Genomic DNA, 19,018 nt, shown 5'->3' with positions numbered 1-19,018 from the left:
ACATCTCCGTCGTAACGTTCTGGTGCGGGGACATGGGGCTCTCTGTGCGGGAGCACAACAGGTGGGGTGAGTTGGCCAGAGATGTATGCATCAAAACGGTCACATTGTCTGTCTCGCTCCGCAGAGCTGAGCATGAGAGCGCTGAGTTGGGCAGTGGTTTCGTCCAGTAACTGTGTGTGCTGGTTTACCAGAACGGCGTGTCCGTTGGTGGCGGTCCGGAATTCCCTCTGGAATTCTCTCCATTCTCCAAGCTCCTGTGATGCTGGGTTCGACATCTGGTCGGAGTGTTCTGTTAGGATAGGGGTTGGCGGAGCCCAATTGCAGAACACAGGAGGAGAGAGAATGGAGCGTTTTAGGTTGGATTTAATTGTTACCCCCCAAGCAGACAGGTTACAGGTCAAGAATGTGCGACAGGTACAAGAGTGTTCGTTTAGACGAGGAATGGTGCATTCCATGTGCCGCACGGGGTGTCCAGGTGAGCGGAGTACCGGAGCGGTGGTCCTGGGGCACAGAGAGAACAGGATTAGGACAAGGTAATTCAACAAGGCTTGAGTAGCAAGGCTAGGGTTAGTTGTCGTACCTAGGAAGTTAGGTTAACACTCCAACGAGGGTAGAGCAGGATCCGTGGGCTGAAGTACCATCTCGCTGACGAGGGAATCCCTCTCAGCCATGTCAATTAGCCCACTGGCAGCAGCGTGGGAATCCGGGGATCGGATGCTGCCCATATAAGGGTGTGAGTGGATGAGGGGTGAGGAAGGCTTCCGCCGTGATGGTGTGGAAGGAGGAGGGGTGAGGAAGGCTCTCACCGTGATTATAACAAGGCATTGTCCAATTTACACCTATCCCGAACGCAACCGGCCATTTCCCCAAATGTTGGCGTGGTCCTTTAAGCCTGTTCACCGGACTTTTTCAGGGGCCTTTTCTGTGTTTTGTTTGTTTTGGTGAAAAAACGTTGTGTCTGGAAAAATCTCTTGAGTCCAACTATCACTTTGATCATTAAAAGTAGAAGGTCCTTGATAAAGATGCTCGAAACCATCAGAATCTGATGCAAAAGGTTTATTTGCGCTTCATGAACTTCCACAGCAGATAAACGGAGTCGGCAAACCGGTTTGAGAAGAGACAAGCACCCAAATGTGCCAGCTTTTATACTCTTTGTAAATGCTGAGTCTACGGTTCTGATAAATAAAGGTGCCGAGGCCAGGTTATGATTCTGCTAATGTTCTGATTCCCACGAGCTCATGTGCTGATCATACCATCAACTGAGCACCCTGCTGCTGGGCCAGGGACTACAGCCCCCTCAGCATCGACGAGTGCACAGTTTTAAGTACCTCAGAGTCCACATATCCGAGGACTTGACATGGACCACACACATTGACAGTGTAGTGAAGAAGGCACGGCAACGCCTCTACTTCCTTAGGCGCCTAAGGAAGTTCAAAGTGAGTCAGAAGATCCTTAAGAACTTCTACTCATGCACAATAGAGAGCATCCTGATTGGTATCATCACCTCCTGGTTTGGGAATAGCACCGCACAAGACCGCAGCAGACTACAGAGAGTGGCCCGTTCAGCCGAACGCACAATTGGAGGTGGGCTTCCCACTCTCCAGGACATTTATAACAAGCGTTGCAGGGCCAAGGCTAAGAGAATAGTCAAAGAAGACTCTAGTCACCCAAACAACTGCCTCTTTGCACTGCTGCGGTCAGGCAAGCGCTACCGGAGTCTCATGGCCAGTACAGAGAGACTCAGAAGGAGCTTCTATCCACAGGCCATCAGGATGCTCAATGACTCTATGTAACAACCCATCATCTACACTCATTTGCACCTTACCTTACAGTTTTGTACCTCATTGTCTGCATTTGTACCTCACTGTTTACAAAAATGTTACTCACTGTAATTACATTGTACTTAGGCTGTACTTTAGATTGTGTATTGTATATTGTATATTCCTCGTTTACTTACTTTTTTACTTACTTTTTTACTGTATGAAGCACACTCTCAGGGGCTCATACAGAACCAAGCATTTCACAGTGAAGTACATGTATTTTATTGTGACAAATAATAAACAAACTTGAAACTTGCTGGGTGGTCCATGCTGACCATACCATCCATGCAGCATTTGGCACATACAATACCTGTAAAAAATGCTGAGTCTGAGGCTTTTTTTTATAATCTAACCCTAACTAACCTTACTGTCATGCACTTGTCCTAATAAACTAACCTACACTGTAGCACTCAACACTTTGATGAACATTGTTACTCAGCTGATAGAGTTGTGCCCTTCCTGATGACTTGTCGTACAGAACTTGTAAGTCGCTTTGGATAAAAGCGTCAGCTAAATGACTAAATGTAAATGTAAATGTAAATGTCCAAGAAATAAGGGTGTCGAGGCTGTGTTACCCCAGGAGCTGTGCTGATCATATCATCACCTGAGCGCCTTCCTGGGCGGCCCACGACCCACCAATATGTCTCAGCTCCAATCTGTTTGTTTTTTAAAATTTGATAATATGCTTTAATTCCTACACAGGGAGAGTCAAATTCACTTCTACAGTTTGGGGCCTGGTGGATGATACGAAACAGGACAAACTAATTCTCGCTTTAATGTGATCTGACTCGAGAGTTACCCAACGTTTGATTTCACGTAAAGCCTGAAAGGTCCCCTCCAGTAGAGGAGCGAGTTCCACATCAAAAGGAATGGGGGGAGGGGGGGGGGGGGGGGGGGGGAGATAACAGAATGTGCTGGTAGAGGGGAAGCTTAGGGAGGCTCAGGAACACAGGGCCGAGGGTCATAACAATTCTTTTGATGATACTTTTTTTAATATCTCTCTGAGACTCATTTTTGTCCCCAGGGGGGGTCTTTAGGGGGAGATAGCAGGTCAACAGAAGACGCCACATGGAAGTCCTATACATCATCTGAAAGCCGGGGATCTAAAGATGATTTTGAGACGCAGCTCAGCACTGTCATCAGGGATGCGTTCTTCATGGGACGAGGCTGCACTCCGTGCAGCCAAGGATTTGAGCAGAAGCGCGTGCACGCACATGCACGGATGTGCACGGCACGCGTGTGCACACAGGAATGCGCTGCACTCGCTATAAGTACCCACCTGGGCTACTTTGCATATCAATAGCGCCGGTCGGCAGGTGTGTTAAATACGTTCTCAGATACATTCACACCTAACTTGTGAATGAAATGTGTTACATTCCATTCGTAGAGGCAATTAGGCATCGTATTTAGTCTGTGCCAGAGTCATGATTATAAGGCTCTGGTCTGTGCTTAAGCGAGGGAACATTTATGCGCATGCGCGGGAGCGCGCGCACACGCCGGGAGCATGCGCGCACGTGGCGTCATTAGCGTGCGTGCAATCAGAGTTGATATGAGGAACGCACCGCTGACTGTCATGAACCTGTTTCAATCACTGTGTGTTGGTTAGGCGCCCATTACAATGTTGAAAGTTTAGAGTGTATAAGGGCTTAGAATATTTATGATCGAAGTGTATGGTGGCCCTTCCTGTGCACAATTATGTGTCAAATTTGGGTTGATACCATTTGTTACACAGAGCAATTAATTTGAGATTCAGCTTCTGAAAGACGGTCTCAGAGAGCGGCGTCTCAGAGGGATATATTTCCTTTATATATTCCACCACGCTAATCACCCACATTCAGTGGAATAAAACATCATCTTGACACCCTCTCTCACCTCCCCTGCCTTCCCCTCATCTCCTCACAGTATTATAGTTATACAGTGTATTAAACGATAAACAATACAAAAATAACACATTTCTCCGTCTCCGTTGCCAACATCTCAAGCTCTCTTCCTCTCCGTTATCCTGTAGCATTCCTAGTGTTGCTTCCCTTCCAGTGTAAGCCTTCCAAAGCATCTTAAACCATCCCATTCTACTTTATACATAATACCCATAATCAGGGTTCGAATTATCACCTGAGAGCTATGGGGGCCCCCTGAATTTTATTTTTTTCCTGAAATTGTGGCTGTTTTCGAAGTCATATTTAGAGGAATATCTCATTAGGATTAGTCTAATACGTAAGGGATAATGTATAGCTACGAGGTCATTGTCGCAAAATAATTGACCGACACAGAGTTTAAAATACCGAGCCGCCTCGGCGAGGTGTTTTAAACGTCAGTGAAGGTCAATTATTTTGCGACAATGATCGAGTATAGCTATACATTATCCCGCTTATTACATGGCTAACTTACTAACAATATACCTAATTCATTTTACATCGACTCGCAACAGTAACACTGGTTCTGGCTCCGCTGAGTGCTCGTCGCTCCGCCCCCCAGCAGCTTCCCCGGCAGCCGGCAGTTTGCACTGATGTCAGTGGGCTTGATTGCGAACAGCTGCGCACAGCGGTCATTATTGTGGGCTTGATTGCGAACAGCTGCGCACAGCGGTCATTATTGTCCGACAGTGGTCATTATTGTCTGATAACTGACCTCTGACGCGCGCTATTGACCAATCACAAGCAAGCATTTCGGCGAATGTGAAAACGCCATGTAATAATAAGTAATAATGACATCACACAACAGTCTAATCATTAGACTATTGTGTGATGTCATTATTCAGTCTAATTTTTAACCATCAATATTTGTTCATTTTTTTACTCACCTCTGATATATAATGCCATATTTACTTATTTGCATTTTGCATCTGATAAAATACAACAATTTAATTTGAAAAATGAGACCAAATTTATGAACTTGAATTAACATTTATTTGTCTCTGCACTTATAAATCTAAAACTAACAAAATAATCGAATGGAAAATAAATAGTTGTATGGCACAACAGCAGCATTTATCAGGATACAGTAAGTAACATTATCATCTGATAATAAAATGAACATAAAATAAATACTTGTATAAATTAAAATAAATAATGTTATAAACAAATGTGCACAGGTAATCAAGAACTGAATGAAAAATAAATTAGAAGTAGCAGCATCTTCTTAGAACAACAAGAAGAAAAGTAACCGACATGCAGACTGGAAGAGCCGGGATTCAAACCACTGACCTCTTTTATCCAAAGCGAGTAGTGACGACTAGCCCTACCTCCTGAGCTACAGCCGCCACATCATGAGCAATGCTATCACTGTGCAAGTATATTTTCTTCCTCAACTTCTTGCTCTGAGAGCTAGTCACAGTCCCATTCATCCACTGCTCTGCCAAATGGGCTCCAAATGATTTATTTAACAATGTCTTGGCGTTTTTACATGGAAGGCAGCCAATGCATCACTCCTTGGCAAATAACCAGCTATATTTATTTTTCCAAAAGTTCCACTGACTCGGACCCCAGCATTGTGGTGGTTGAGTAGCAGCACAGTCCAGGTCTAGTGGTGGAGACTCGGGTCTGGCAGTGGCGTACTGTTTAGTGTTTATGTTTTCAGTTGCAGGACACGGACCGGCAGCCTTCTGTTTACAGCAGCTGCTTGCTGCTTCTTCTTCACTAGGTTGCAGTAGCGTTAAACTTATGGGCGACGCTCATGGACGATGCATAGCGGCTTGGAGGTGAAATGCAGCCTATTCCACAACATTAATTACTCAGTTATTTTAAAAACTGAAAAGAAAAATATGATCTATTAACAATTTATTTAGGTAACATAAATAATACTAATTCGTACATAAAAAAATAAATAAAGATTATTATATTCGAACACTGCCCATAATCCTACCTGTCCCGATCCCTGCGGCGGCCACCTTTGCTTCCAGCTCCGTAAGCGAGGAATCCTGGAGGGAGAATTCCATGGAGCTCTCCTCGTCCGTTCCTAAATGGTTCTCCTCTCTCTCCGGAACGTCGCCGGGAACGCCGGGAATACCGGGAATGTCTTCAGGCGGGAACGCTCCCACCGGAGAGCGGAGACCCACGGGGCTGTCCGTCTGCGGCGTCTGTCTGTCCGCGCTGCCGTTGGAAGAGGAGTGGACGGAGGAGGGGAGGACGGAGGAGGGGTGGACGGAGGAGGGGTGGACGGAGGAGGGGTGGACGGAGGAGGGGTGGACGGAGGAGGGGAGGACGGAGGAGGGGAGGAGCAGGACGCTGGGCTTCTTGGGAACCGGAGGAGGAACCTGAAGAGGGATTCAAAAAGTCAGCGTTCGCTACTTTGTTGCCATAGCAACAAGTGAAAGGAATCTATTTCTGGTGAGCTCGACATTGAACACAATAAGGATACTTATACAGTACAAGATAGTACTGTACAAAAACATATTATCTTTATTTAAATAAATTGTAGTTTAGTTGAATACATTTTTTGGAATTCTCTTTTGTCTTCATGTTTGATTGTGTCATCTTTTGTATGAATCACAGGAAGAGTAGCTGCTGCTTTAGCCACAGTTCATGGGGATTGTGGCGACAGTGGCTCATGAGGTAGAGCGGTCGTCTGGTAGTCAGAAGGTTCCCGGGTCGATTCCCGCACCTCCCGGGAAGCGTGTCGAGGTGTCCTTGAGCAAGACACTAAACCCCTAATTGCTCCCGATGTGCCGGTTGCCACCTTGCATGGTCGCCTCTGCCGTCGGTGTGTGAATGTGTGAGTGAATGTGAGGAACAAATTTTTTTTCAAGCGCTTTGGATAAAAGCTTGATATAAATGCACCTTTTACCATTTACCAAAATAGACAAAAGAACTTTAAATAAAAGTCAGAGAGGTCTGTCTCACCTTGGGCTTCTTCTTGTCGGACAACTCGGCCAGGCAGGAGATGGTCATCCTGGACGGGAGCGTCTTGCTCTTGTCCTGGAGCTCCGGAGCCTCCTGGCTGCAGGGAGAGGGGAGCGAGCCTCCGTCCTCTGGCCCGAGTCGGAGCTCCATCTCGGGATCGAACTCCATCCCTGGGTCCTCCAGAAGAGGCTGGGGGTCCGGGAGAGGCGGGAGGTCGAAGAGGGCCTGGGAGTGAGGGAGGAAGGGGAGATCGTAGGCGGACGGTGGAGTGGTGCACATGGCGGTGATGAAGGTGCAGGTGGTGGGGTCCTGGAGGATGGAGGGGCTGACTGAGGTTTGCGGAGGAGATTTCTTGGGCTTGGGTTTCCTCATGACCTTGTAGATGTTCCCCAGGGGTACAGGCCGGTCGATGGGCGAGGCAGGGGGGGAGTCCAGGGAAAGGGGGGAGGTGGATGATGGTGAGGGAGACTTGAAGAGGAGGTTAAGGGGGCGTTTGGGTAAGGGAGGCTTGACGGCCACGGGGGGTTTGGGCTTTGGGGCGGTGGGAGGTGGGCAGGGATCCTCGCTTAAGTCACGGCCGTGCTGTTCTTCCTCAATGGTGTCGGACGCTCCGTCGGGGCAGTCCTCCAGGTCGCCGCGGGAGACGGAGCGCAGACGGATGGTCTTCAGCTCGTTCTGGGTAACCACGGGCAACGCCTGCGAGGAGCTGGGGCTGATCTTCCCCGGCTTGGCAGCCGTCGACGTGTCCGAGTGCCGCCGGTTGGCCTTCTGCTTGGGCTTGATGGACGACAGCTCCAGGTGAGCGTTCACGGGCATCTCGAAGGACAGCCTCGACCTCGCCGCAGGGTCCTTCGGCGACGGCAACGAGGACTTCCGTTCCGGGATCTTTGGGCGCATCCTGCACCCCATCGTCCCGATCATCCCTGCCACCTGATTGGGTGGAATCGTGGACGTGGGGGTCTCCGATTGGCTGGAATAGCCACTGGATGGCGACATAAGTCCTGGGGGTTTGAATGGCGAGGAGGACTTGGGCTCAGCCTCGATGGAGAGCTGTGAGGGGGAAGTGGCTCTGGAGGTGGATGGAGAGTCCAGCAGGGACTCAGAGCTCCCTCTCACCTTCATACACTCTATCACTGTGGTACCCGTCGCTGTACTGGACCCTGACAGAGAACTGAGAGGAGAGAACACCACTGCTGACACGTCATACATACTGACATTACAATCTGTGCAATACAAACTTGTATACTGTATATTCACTTGTCAGTATATTCACATTAACCCTGTAAGACAGTGTCGGCCATCAAAGACCTACGTATACTGCCTACAAACAGCCACCATGCAATAATGCAATAGCAGTTCACCATATTCAGTAAAAAAGGGTCATTTATTTACTATATTCAGTTTCACAGGTGGTTTTTCAAATGTTATTTTGCCACAAGCACCCCCAGGTCTGAGCAGTTCTTAGACTCTATCTAAACTACCTCATCTCCCTGCTGTTGCCTCCCTCTGAAGAACGTCAATAGAAGACAGACAAACAAACAAACAAACATATAACCCAATAGACAAATACACTCAAAACAACACAGCAGAATGCTATGCCAGTATCCTACCTGTAGGGGTCGTTGTTCTTCCATTCGCCCAGCTGCCAGTGGCCGGGGAAGTTCAGCTCTGGCTCTGCCTCCCTATCCGGTCCCTGAACCTCCAGACTCGGGGGCCCTTCTCTGCCTCCTGGGCCGAGCTCCCCCTCACCGAGACCGGGCATGGGGGAGCAGGCTGAGCCGGTCAGGAGGAAGTCCGGCTGGAAGTCTTGGAAGTGATCTCTGGGGATGTGGAGGCTCTTGGGCCGTCCGTCCCGGTAGAGCCCCCCGTCGTGGTGGACGCGTCCCTCGGCCTCCCCGAGGTTCTTCATGAGGGACACGCTCCTGACCGGAGGCGGCGGCTTGCGCTTAGACTTCTTCAGCGAGATGGAGCGAGAGCGCAGACGCAGGCGGCCCTCGGCACTGTAGTCGGAGGCCGTGACCGAGATGGTGTCGGTGGTGCTGGCGCTGTCCTCCGAGCTGCCACTGGGGTAGAGCAAGGCGTAGTTCTCCCCCAGCCTCAGGAAGTGGTGGTGGTGGTCCGTCATCATCACACCATTGCCCGCAGAGGTGCCGTTACTCCCGACCGGAGGGCCCCCGCCGGCATGATCCGACGAGCAGAAGGAGCCGGAGTCGGTGGGCGTGGAGAGGGAACGTTCCCGGAACTTGAAGGCGTTCGCTGCCGCGACGGAACGCGCCGATCTCTCCCTCCCTCTCGTCTCGACACATCCTCCTCTCCCTCCGTCCGCTGTCGATGGAGGTGTGGCCGCCGCCCCTTCCGTCTCGCTCCGCCTCCCCATTGTTGCCATGGAGAAGCCTCCTGGAGTGCAGGCCCCGCCTCCCAATCTCCCCACCGACGGCTCCGATACCGACGTAAAGGAACTGGAATGCGACCCTGAGCTCATCGACTGTCCCGAGCTTATCAGCACCCCTCCTCCTCCCACATTACCCACAATGCTGTGGTGTTTGGGCGGAACCGCCGGCCCTTTGTTTATACTGTAGCTGTACGCCTCGTTCCACGCTCCGGGCGAAAAGGTGGAGCCCTTAGGACCGTTCCATGTAGGGGGGGGCGTGTTGGAGCACAGCAGCCCAGAGTGGTCCATCGTTCCTGGGGTGTGTTGCTCCGCTGCAGGCTGCTCCAAGCTGGGATCTGTACGCGACAGTGGTGGTGAAAGAAGAAGAAATTATGAAATGAGACACAATGCCCACTGTACACATGTATCATGGAGCTCCCACCTTCTATTGCATATATCAAGCTGATTGAGACACAAATGTTTTTTGTGTGTTACTCTACCAATCCAGTTACAACCAACCACGTTTGAGAAAGAATTCAATTAGATTAGATTCAAATGTATTGTCATCATACAGCACAAGTACAGTACAACGAAAATAAGTTGGCATCTAACCTGTACAAGTGATTCAAATGGGATAGATATGAATGAGTACTGCTGAGTAATAATGATAATCAGATGTATGTACAGTGTTATTATGTATTATTACATGGCGTTTTCACATTCGCCGAAATGCTTGCTTGTGATTGGTCAATAGCGCTCGTCAGAGGTCCGTTATTACTCGATAACGGACCTCTGCCGAACAATAATGACCGCTGTGCGCAGCTGTTCGCAATCAAGCCCACTGACACACTGCATCAGTGCTGCCAATCATACACACCTGCCGGCTGCACTGACAGCAGAGTGTGTGTGACGATGACAGCGGGAGCGACAGAACAGAACTGCGTCTGCATTTGATCTCGTCTTTACGATGTAAAATAAATTAGGTATATTGTTAGTAAGTTAGCCATGTAATAAGCGGGATAATGTATAGCTAAACTCGATCATTGTCGCAAAATAATTGACCTTCACTGACGTTTAAAACACCTCAGCGAGGCGCCTCTGTATGTTAAACTCTGTGTCTGTAAATTATTTTGCGACAATGACCTCGTAGCTATACATTATCCCTTACTTATTAGTAGTATTATTATGTACAGTGATACAGGTATAAAGACACTATGGTGTTGGTAAGTAAGTCATACTAGCCAGCGGTATAACTCGTAAGAGTAAGGGATATATAGATATAGTATACAGGTTGATTCAGGATAAATGCAGGATGCAGGACTTCTACCATGGCTACTACTGTAGTACTAATGCAGGATAGAGGACTACCATGGCTACTACTGTAGTACTAACGCAGGATAGAGGACTACCATGGCTGCTACTGTAGTACTAATGCAGGATAGAGGACTACCATGGCTACTACTGTAGTACTAACGCAGGATAGAGGACTTCTACCATGGCTACTACTGTAGTTCTAATGCAGGATAGAGGACTACCATGGCTACCACTGTAGTACTAACGCAAGATGGAGGACTTGTACCATGGCTACCACTGTATTACTCAATAAATAAATCAAAACTCAGGGACCATATAAAAGACAGGACAATACATAGAATAAAATACATATAAAACACCATAAAATCACCATAAATAAATCATAGTTTAAAAAAAGAAAAAGAAGAAAAGAAGCGATTTCTTCCGTTTAGACAATTGTAAATTGTCATTCACCCAGCGCAGAATACATGTATACATACGATTTCTTAAGACAGCTTAGAAAAACATTAACTCCGGCAGCCACAAACATCCCACGTGCACTAAAGTAAATAATATTAAGTAATGTTCTCATGGCATCATTATAAGCCAATTCTAAGTTTCTGTAAGCTTGCTTTTTTGTAGTTTGACCACAAGTGTGTTACATTCTGGACACCGACTGAGGTCGGTGACCACCCACATTCCTGGCATATGTCACTGGGCTTGTCACCTGTCCTTTCCCTGTCAATTAGTGCTGTCACTTAGGGGTGGTTCCTGATTGGCTGTCACGGGGGTGTGTGTCGAATGTTGGTATTTGGTGTCTATGTAACCTACCTGTCTTCTGCTTGTTCATTGTCAGGTCTTTACTAATTGCGTTCGGGGAAAACGCGGACGGTTCAACTCTGGACCTCCAATAAGCTCCTATTTACCTTATTTCCTGCCTGTGCTATTTAGCATTTATCTCTCTTAGAAATTACTCTTGTGTCGAACCTGTTCAAGAGTAAACACTCTCCGTCTCTGTGATTGCCTTCACCCATTGGAACTCACCTACCTCCATTCCTGACAGAAGACCTGACCATCAGAGTTCCATGGAGGCAATCATGGAGATGCTCCAGGCGCAGAGGGCGGCCCAGGAGCGGATGGAAGAACATCAACAGCTGGTCAGCGGCGAGTTAGTCCGACTCAACGGGATCGTCGGCTCATCCCAAGCGGTGGCGCAGTCGGCGTTGGCCACAGCCCGACAAGCCCAAGAAGGAGTGGCTGGAGTTCAGTCGGCGACGGGAGAAGCAGCGGTCCACGCAGAGGAGAGTCGGGGGGTGTTCGGGGTCCAGGAACGGTCCCACGAGCCACGACTGCAGGCGCCCGCTCGCTATGATGGATCACCGGATGGATGTCGGGAATTCATCACCCAGTGTCTACTCGTTTTCCGGCTGCAACCACGATCATTTCCATCGGAGATAGCACAGGTAGCGTATATTATCACGCTACTCACCGGTCAAGCTCTCTCCTGGGCTACGGCGGAATTAGAGGCGGGAGCGATAATCTGCGACAGTCTGGACGCCTTTACCCGGGAGTTGAGAAGAGTATTCGATACTTCCCGCGTACTCTCGATCTTCGAGGCTGGCGGTCGTCTTCTCGACTGCCGGCAGGGCCTCCGCACGGTCGCAGCTTACGTTATCAATTTTCGGATCTTGGCTCGGGAGACAGCTTGGTCGGAGAACGTCTGCGTGGTTCTGTTCGTCAGGGGACTCTCAGCGCGGATGCGAGATGTGCTCTCCGCGCGTGAGATCCCCGAGCAGCTGGAAGTGCTGATCAACACCGCCATCAAGATGGACAATCGGCACCAGGAGAGGGAGAAGGAGCGTGTCAACAACACCCAGGTATGTTTTCCTTCTTCTCCTGGTGTTGATACATCCATGCAATATACGAGTGGGCCACTGGGTGATGAATCCATGCAGCTTGGAGCGCTGTCGCTCTCGGACGACGAGAGGCAGCGCTTCATCAAAGAGCGACGCTGTTTCCGGTGCGGTCGCACCGGTCACCGCTTCGGCAGCTGTCGGGTCCAGGCTGTATCAGCTCGGCGCCAGTCGGGAATAGAAGGTGCGCCGTCAGGCTTCGAGAAAGCGCCAGCAGGTGGGCTCATTCCTGCCAAGCCCACTGATTCACGTACATTTTTTGAGGTGGCGATCAACTGTGGGGGTGACATTAGGGGAACTAAGGCTTTCATTGACTCAGGGGCGGCGGGCAATTTTATTCACGTGGGATGGGTGAAGGAGTGGGGAACCCCAGTGGAGGATTTAGGGGTTCCCTTACCGGTTTACGCCCTGGACGGTCGGCCCCTGGGCAGTGGGAGCGTCACCCAGCGCACGGTTCCATTACACATCCGGGTGGCGGGTGGGGAGTGGGAATGGGTTAAATTTTTTGTCATCTTTTCCCCCTATTCTGTCATGGTGTTGGGTCATCCCTGGTTGTCGTCACGTGTTCATATTATTAATTGGAGCACGGGCGAACTCTCAACGGCGGCCGACGTCAAGTCGATCGTCAGCGGGAGTTTGCCCAAACCCTTGTCTTCCCCCCCTCTTCCCTTTTGTCTCCTCCCTCTTTCTCTAGGATAGTGGGGAGCGTGGCAGATTCTGATCTACCCTCTAATCCCGATTTGATAGGGGTGCCTGAGATCTATTGGGACCTGGCGGACGTTTTTAGCAAAACGCGTGCTAAAGCACTTCCGCCTCATAGATCATACGACTGTCCCATTAATCTTCTACCCGGTACCTCCCCGCCTCGCGGGCGAATGTTCTCTCTCTCACGCCCCGAAACCTTGGCCATGAACACCTACATAGAGGAGGCATTGCTTGCGGGGCACATACGCCCGTCCACTTCCCCTGCCGGCGCTGGCTTCTTCTTTGTTGATAAGAAAGATGGGGATCAGCGCCCGTGCATTGATTATAGGGGATTGAATGACGTTTCAATCAAGAACCGATATCCTTTACCTCTCATGGACACGGCCTTTGAGTGCTTACAGGGGGCACAGGTCTTTTCTAAACTTGACTTACGTAATGCATACAATCTGGTCAGGATTAGAGAAGGAGACGAGTGGAAGACTGCATTTAACACACCCAATGGGCACTATGAGTATTTGGTCATGCCCTTTGGTTTGGCTAATGCTCCGGCAGTCTTCCAAGCCCTAGTTAACGACATGCTGCGAGACTTGATTGGGGTGTCGGTGTTTGTTTACTTAGATGATATTCTGATTTTTTCTCGCGATATGGTGCAACACCAACTGCATGTTCGGGAGGTGCTAGATCGTCTCCTCAAGCATCAACTATTCGTTAAGGCTGAGAAGTGTGTGTTTCACACTGACACTGTGTCCTTCCTGGGCTTTGTGTTGACAAAGGGCGATCTGTGCATGGATCCAGCCAAGGTGAGTGCAGTTTTGGACTGGCCACGGCCTTCGTCGCTCAAGGGGTTACAACGGTTTTTGGGCTTTGCAAATTTTTACAGGCGCTTTATTCGCAACTTTAGCGCCTTAGCCAATCCATTAACAGCTCTCACTAAGTCCTCTCTCCCTGGCTTTGAATGGTCGCCTAGGGCAGAGTCGGCCTTCTGCGATCTTAAACGTCGATTTACATCCGCTCCTGTATTGATCCGCCATGACGCAGAGGTTCCGTTCATTGTGGAGGTGGATGCCTCTGACATCGCGGTGGGGGGGGGGTGCTCTCTCAGAGATGCTTAAAGGATGGGAAAGTGCACCTGTGTGCTTTTTTCTCTCGCCGTCTGTCACCAGCCGAGCGTAATTACGACGTGGGTAATCGGGAGTTATTGGCGATCAAATTGGCACTGGAGGAGTGGAGACATTGGTTAGAGGGGGCGACACATCCTTTCATTGTTTGGACTGATCATAAGACCTTGGCTTACATCCAAGGGGCTAAACGCCTTAACGCTCGCCAGGCCAGGTGGACGTTGTTCTTCACACGATTTCGATTTACCATCTCCTATAGACCCGGCTCCAAGAATATCAAACCTGACGCTTTGTTGCGCCAGTTTGATCTTCCTGGTCGGGAGGAGCAGCCCCATCCCATTATTCCACCGGCCTTGATTTTGGCACCCGTGTCTTGGGGCATAGAGAGGGTGGTAAGGTCGGCGCTAATGCGGGAGCCCGATCCGGGTGGGGGTCCTCCGGGACGGTCGTATGTTCCCAAGGCAGCGCGCTCACGCTTGCTACAGTGGGCACATGCGTCATCCCTCACCAGCCACCCAGGGGCAACCAGGACCCTGGAATTTATCCGTAGGAGGTTCTGGTGGCCGACAGTGGAGGGGGATACGCGTTCCTTTGTGGCGGCCTGTCCGGTGTGCGCACGTAGTAAGACCTCTCGACGGGCACCGGCGGGTCTCCTCCGACCACTTCCTATTCCTAAACGACCCTGGTCACACATATCTCTGGACTTTATTTCTGGTCTTCCCCTTTCGGACGGGTTCACCACCATTTTGGTGGTGGTGGATCGGTTCTCTAAGGCGGCTCACTTTGTCCCTCTCCCCAAGCTTCCATCGGCCCGGGAGACTGCTGATTTAGTTATACAGCATGTCTTTCGGGTCCACGGGCTGCCAGTGGATATCGTGTCGGACCGGGGTCCTCAGTTCGCCTCCAGGTTCTGGAAGGCGTTTGCCGCCGGCCTCGGCGCCTCTGTCAGTCTGTCGTCTGGGTTCCATCCGCAGTCAAACGGGCAGACGGAGCGGGTCAACCAGGATTTGGAGGGGGTCTTGAGATGTTACGTTGCCGGTAGTCCGGCAACGTGGAGTAGGAGGTTGGCTTGGGCTGAGTACGCGCATAATACCCTTCTCTCCTCTTCTACCGGTATGTCTCCCTTTCCGTGCCAGCATGGTTTTCAACCTCCTCTGTTGAAGCAGGAGCAGGAGGCGGAGGTGCCCTCGGCCCAGGCACATGTGGCTCGCTGTCGCAGGACGTGGAAACAGGTTCGGAAGGCGCTACAGAAGGTTTCGGTTAGTACCCAACGGCAAGCTAACCGTAAGCGTCATCCGGCTCCAGTTTACCGTCCAGGGCAGCGGGTTTGGCTTTCCAGCCGGGATCTCCCTCTCCGGGTGGAATCCAAGAAGCTGGCTCCTCGCTTTATAGGACCATTTAAAGTGATTCATCGGGTTAATCCAGTGGCTTACAAGCTACGACTTCCGAGCTCTATGAGGGTTCATCCGACGTTTCATGTGTCCCTGTTGAAGCCATTCCTCTCATCGCCCTTGGCCCCGCCACTGCCTGTGGTTCCTCCGCCCCGGTTTATTGGCGGTCAACCCATTTACACAGTGCGGAGGATACTGGGTTGTAGGCGGAGGGGTAGGGGGTTTCAGTTCTTGGTGGATTGGGAGGGGTACGGGATAGAAGAGCGTTCTTGGGTGCCTCAAAGGGATATTTTAGATCCCAGCCTGATCGTTGATTTCCGGCGGCTGAATCCCGAGGCCCCTAGGTGAACGTCTGGTGCCGTTCGTCGGGGGAGGGTACTGTTACGTTCTGGACACCGACTGAGGTCGGTGACCACCCACATTCCTGGCATATGTCACTGGGCTTGTCACCTGTCCTTTCCCTGTCAATTAGTGCTGTCACTTAGGGGTGGTTCCTGATTGGCTGTCACGGGGGTGTGTGTGGAATGTTGGTATTTGGTGTCTATGTAACCTACCTGTCTTCTGCTTGTTCATTGTCAGGTCTTCACTAATTGCGTTCGGGGAAAACGCGGACGGTTCAACTCTGGACCTCCAATAAGCTCCTATTTACCTTATTTCCTGCCTGTGCTATTTAGCATTTATCTCTCTTAGAAATTACTCTTGTGTTCTTACTATTAAAGTCGAACCTGTTCAAGAGTAAACACTCTCCGTCTCTGTGATTGCCTTCACCCATTGGAACTCACCTACCTCCATTCCTGACACAAGTGTGCAGTATAGAGTGGTGTACAATAATGCTCTGAAGAGGGACATCTTGACTCCATCTGTACACACGCTAAACTGACACGAGAGAATGTTCTGCATACATCATGTGGCATTGTCTATAAATATCATCATCATCATCATCATCACTTATTATGTAATAAAATGTCCAAGATATTTGACTAATATAGACACCAAGATTATCATCAGACCATTTGAAATCAGGGAACTTTAGATTTTTTTTTGTATTTGGACACTTTGACTCAATTTAACAAACAACTTTCTATGATTAACATGATCAACGGCTTTAGAAGCATCAATATGATTATTACATGCATAAGAACTGATTAGTTTTGACCTCTATATTTGTTTATAATTTCCTTTAAAGCACATAATATACACACGTCAGTGTCAATTCTTTCTAGGACCTTTGACAGTATGCTGGCCAGAGCTACGGGCCTGTAGTTATCTAGGCTGCCAACTTGACCAGCCCTGTCCTTAATACAGTGGCACTAACAGAACAGGCAACACTGAAGTCTGGTAACAAGCCATGAATCATAAAGCCAGTAAAACAAACAGCAAGGAGAGGAGCTCTCCTCAGACATATTTAAGGTGGTCAAAGTAAAACAAACAGCAAGGAGAGGAGCTCTCCTCAGACATATTTAAGGTGGTCACAGTAAAACAAACAGCAAGGAGAGGAGCTCTCCTCAGACATATTTAAGGTGGTCACAGTAAAACAAACAGCAAGGAGAGGAGCTCTCCTCAGACATATTTAAGGTGGTCACAGTAAAACAAACAGCAAGGAGAGAAGCTCTCCTCAGACATATTTAAGGTGGTCACAGTAATATGATCTTCTAGACCACTTGCTTTGTTATCAGACAGCCTGTTTAAAGCTTGGTACACCTCATGTGACATAATCATCATTGAGTCATTACTCTCAATGTTTTTCACCATATACAAATCACTTTGGACACAGATGAACAAGGTATTATGATGCTGACTCGCCATACAGTTGTTAATAACTTTAACTTCTTAGCAGCTTCTTAGCCATAGAATCAGCCCTCGTGGCTTTGCTCATTTGTACATGGCAGACATATATCTTGAATGAGTGAACTTGCCATAGCCCCTGGTTTAAAGGCTCCCTGAGCTTCAGCATTATACTCAGCTACATACTTGTTCCAATCAGAAACTGAATGTGGTTATGTGTCTTATTTTTACGTTCGTAGTAGGGCTTACTGCCTTCATACAAGACACTTATACGTATATCAGTAGAGCAGAGACCCCTCCTATGCTTCACATTAACATCATTACAGATAACTGCATCCCTAGATGAATACTATGCTTAAGGATTTGTCTGTATGAGCATAGGCTAAGATGTCTTCTTTTGTGAGAGTTGACACTATTTCCATTTCTAGATAGCATAGGTAGATGTTCAACATGTATCCACATAGCAAAGAGTATATGATCAGCCGTTGCTGCCCCATGCAGAATGATCACCCCAATGAAGCTGTACTATACAATGGTCCATCCACGATGTAGTGTGACAGGCCTCACTGATGTAAGTGTAGCAGGTATATATAAAATATACTGTTATGTATTCCACAAAGAATCCCTCCCTCACGTTTTATTTTAATTTGTTTATTATTATCTTTTACTCTCATAGTCTTTTATTTTGAAATCGTCACTTCCTGCCGAAGTGACGTATTTCCCCTTGCACTTCCCCCTTCACGCCAGACTATCTGGATGCTGAAAGGGGTAAGATGGTTGTTCAGTGTCTGTAAATATATCTGGTCTAAAAGGACGTATTGATGGTTTACATATTGTAAATAAGTTGCCGGGCAATGAACCGGGGTGTATGTAATGGTATCTATGTAATAATGAGCAATTCTGCACTTGTTGTAATGTAATTTAGCTGTAGTGGCGAACTTTTGGAAGGACACATGTGATTGAGTTAGTAGTAATGGTTGAGCAATGTGTTGAAGGCCCCAGTCTGAAGTGTGACTTGATATTTCCCCATTGCTGCATAAGTGAGCTGTTGACGCCATCTGCTGGCCAATGTTAATATGTGCCTGTGGATGTCTCAACAGGTAATTTGAGATGTCTTATGGTTTATTTTGTATTATTTCATTGTGTTTTATTTTAATGTGATATTTCAGTGGATGATTCTAAACTGGAGACTATCTGGATGCTGAAAGGGAAATAAATGCTGAAATGGATCACGGCTGTCTTCACTTCACATACACGACGACATTAAAGAGGGTGGCCTTAAACCAGCTACATTGGTGCCGTTGACCAGGATGACGCAAGTGCCAACACCAGCTTGGTCGCCGGGAAGGGTCGTCGGCGAAGAATAGCCAAGAAGAAAATGCTGTGATCACTATAAAAAAAATGTGCAATGAGGATCAAGACCAGCTTGATCGTCGGAGGAGGTCGGAGGAGGAAGAGGAAGAAGAAGAAGAGAAAAAAAAAGTTCCCTTGGGAGGTTTGTGTCGAAGTGACTGTGTCACAGTTGAGAGGACCTCGTGTTCTTTCTGAAAAGAAGAGAAAAGAGGACATCGTGTTCTTTCTAGAAAAGAGGACATCGTGTTCTTTTTGAAAAAAGAGGACAGTTGAGTTGTTGGAAAGGACTGGTGGTCAGTTTTTGTTTTTCTGTTTTTGTTAAAGGTGCTGAAGCATTTGGAGATTTTTTTTTGTGATTAGTGGAATATATATAATTTCTTTCCCTTCTTTCCTGATAGCTCGTTTTGTAGTAAGAGAAAGAAGGTGGATCC

At 48.7% G+C, this 19,018-nt stretch overlaps 1 protein-coding gene across 1 annotated transcript in view; it reads right to left on the bottom strand.

Annotated features, from left to right (window-relative positions):
• LOC311248115 (NHS-like protein 2) overlaps positions 1–19,018 on the bottom strand; it is a gene marked incomplete at its 5' end in the record, with an annotated part of 82,276 nt that overhangs the window by 16,190 nt on the left and 47,068 nt on the right. Inside the window, 3 exons of the mRNA XM_084339062.1 lie at positions 5,682–6,072; positions 6,659–7,829; positions 8,269–9,385. Coding sequence (XP_084195188.1) covers positions 5,682–6,072; positions 6,659–7,829; positions 8,269–9,385 — 2,679 coding nt within the window. The remainder of the gene's footprint in view (positions 1–5,681; positions 6,073–6,658; positions 7,830–8,268; positions 9,386–19,018) is intronic.

This window comes from Notolepis coatsorum (genome assembly GCF_963971535.1).
Source record: "Notolepis coatsorum genome assembly, contig: SCAFFOLD_545, whole genome shotgun sequence".
NCBI lineage: Eukaryota > Metazoa > Chordata > Actinopteri > Aulopiformes > Paralepididae > Notolepis > Notolepis coatsorum.
This window is presented reverse-complemented; position numbering and strand designations above follow the sequence as displayed.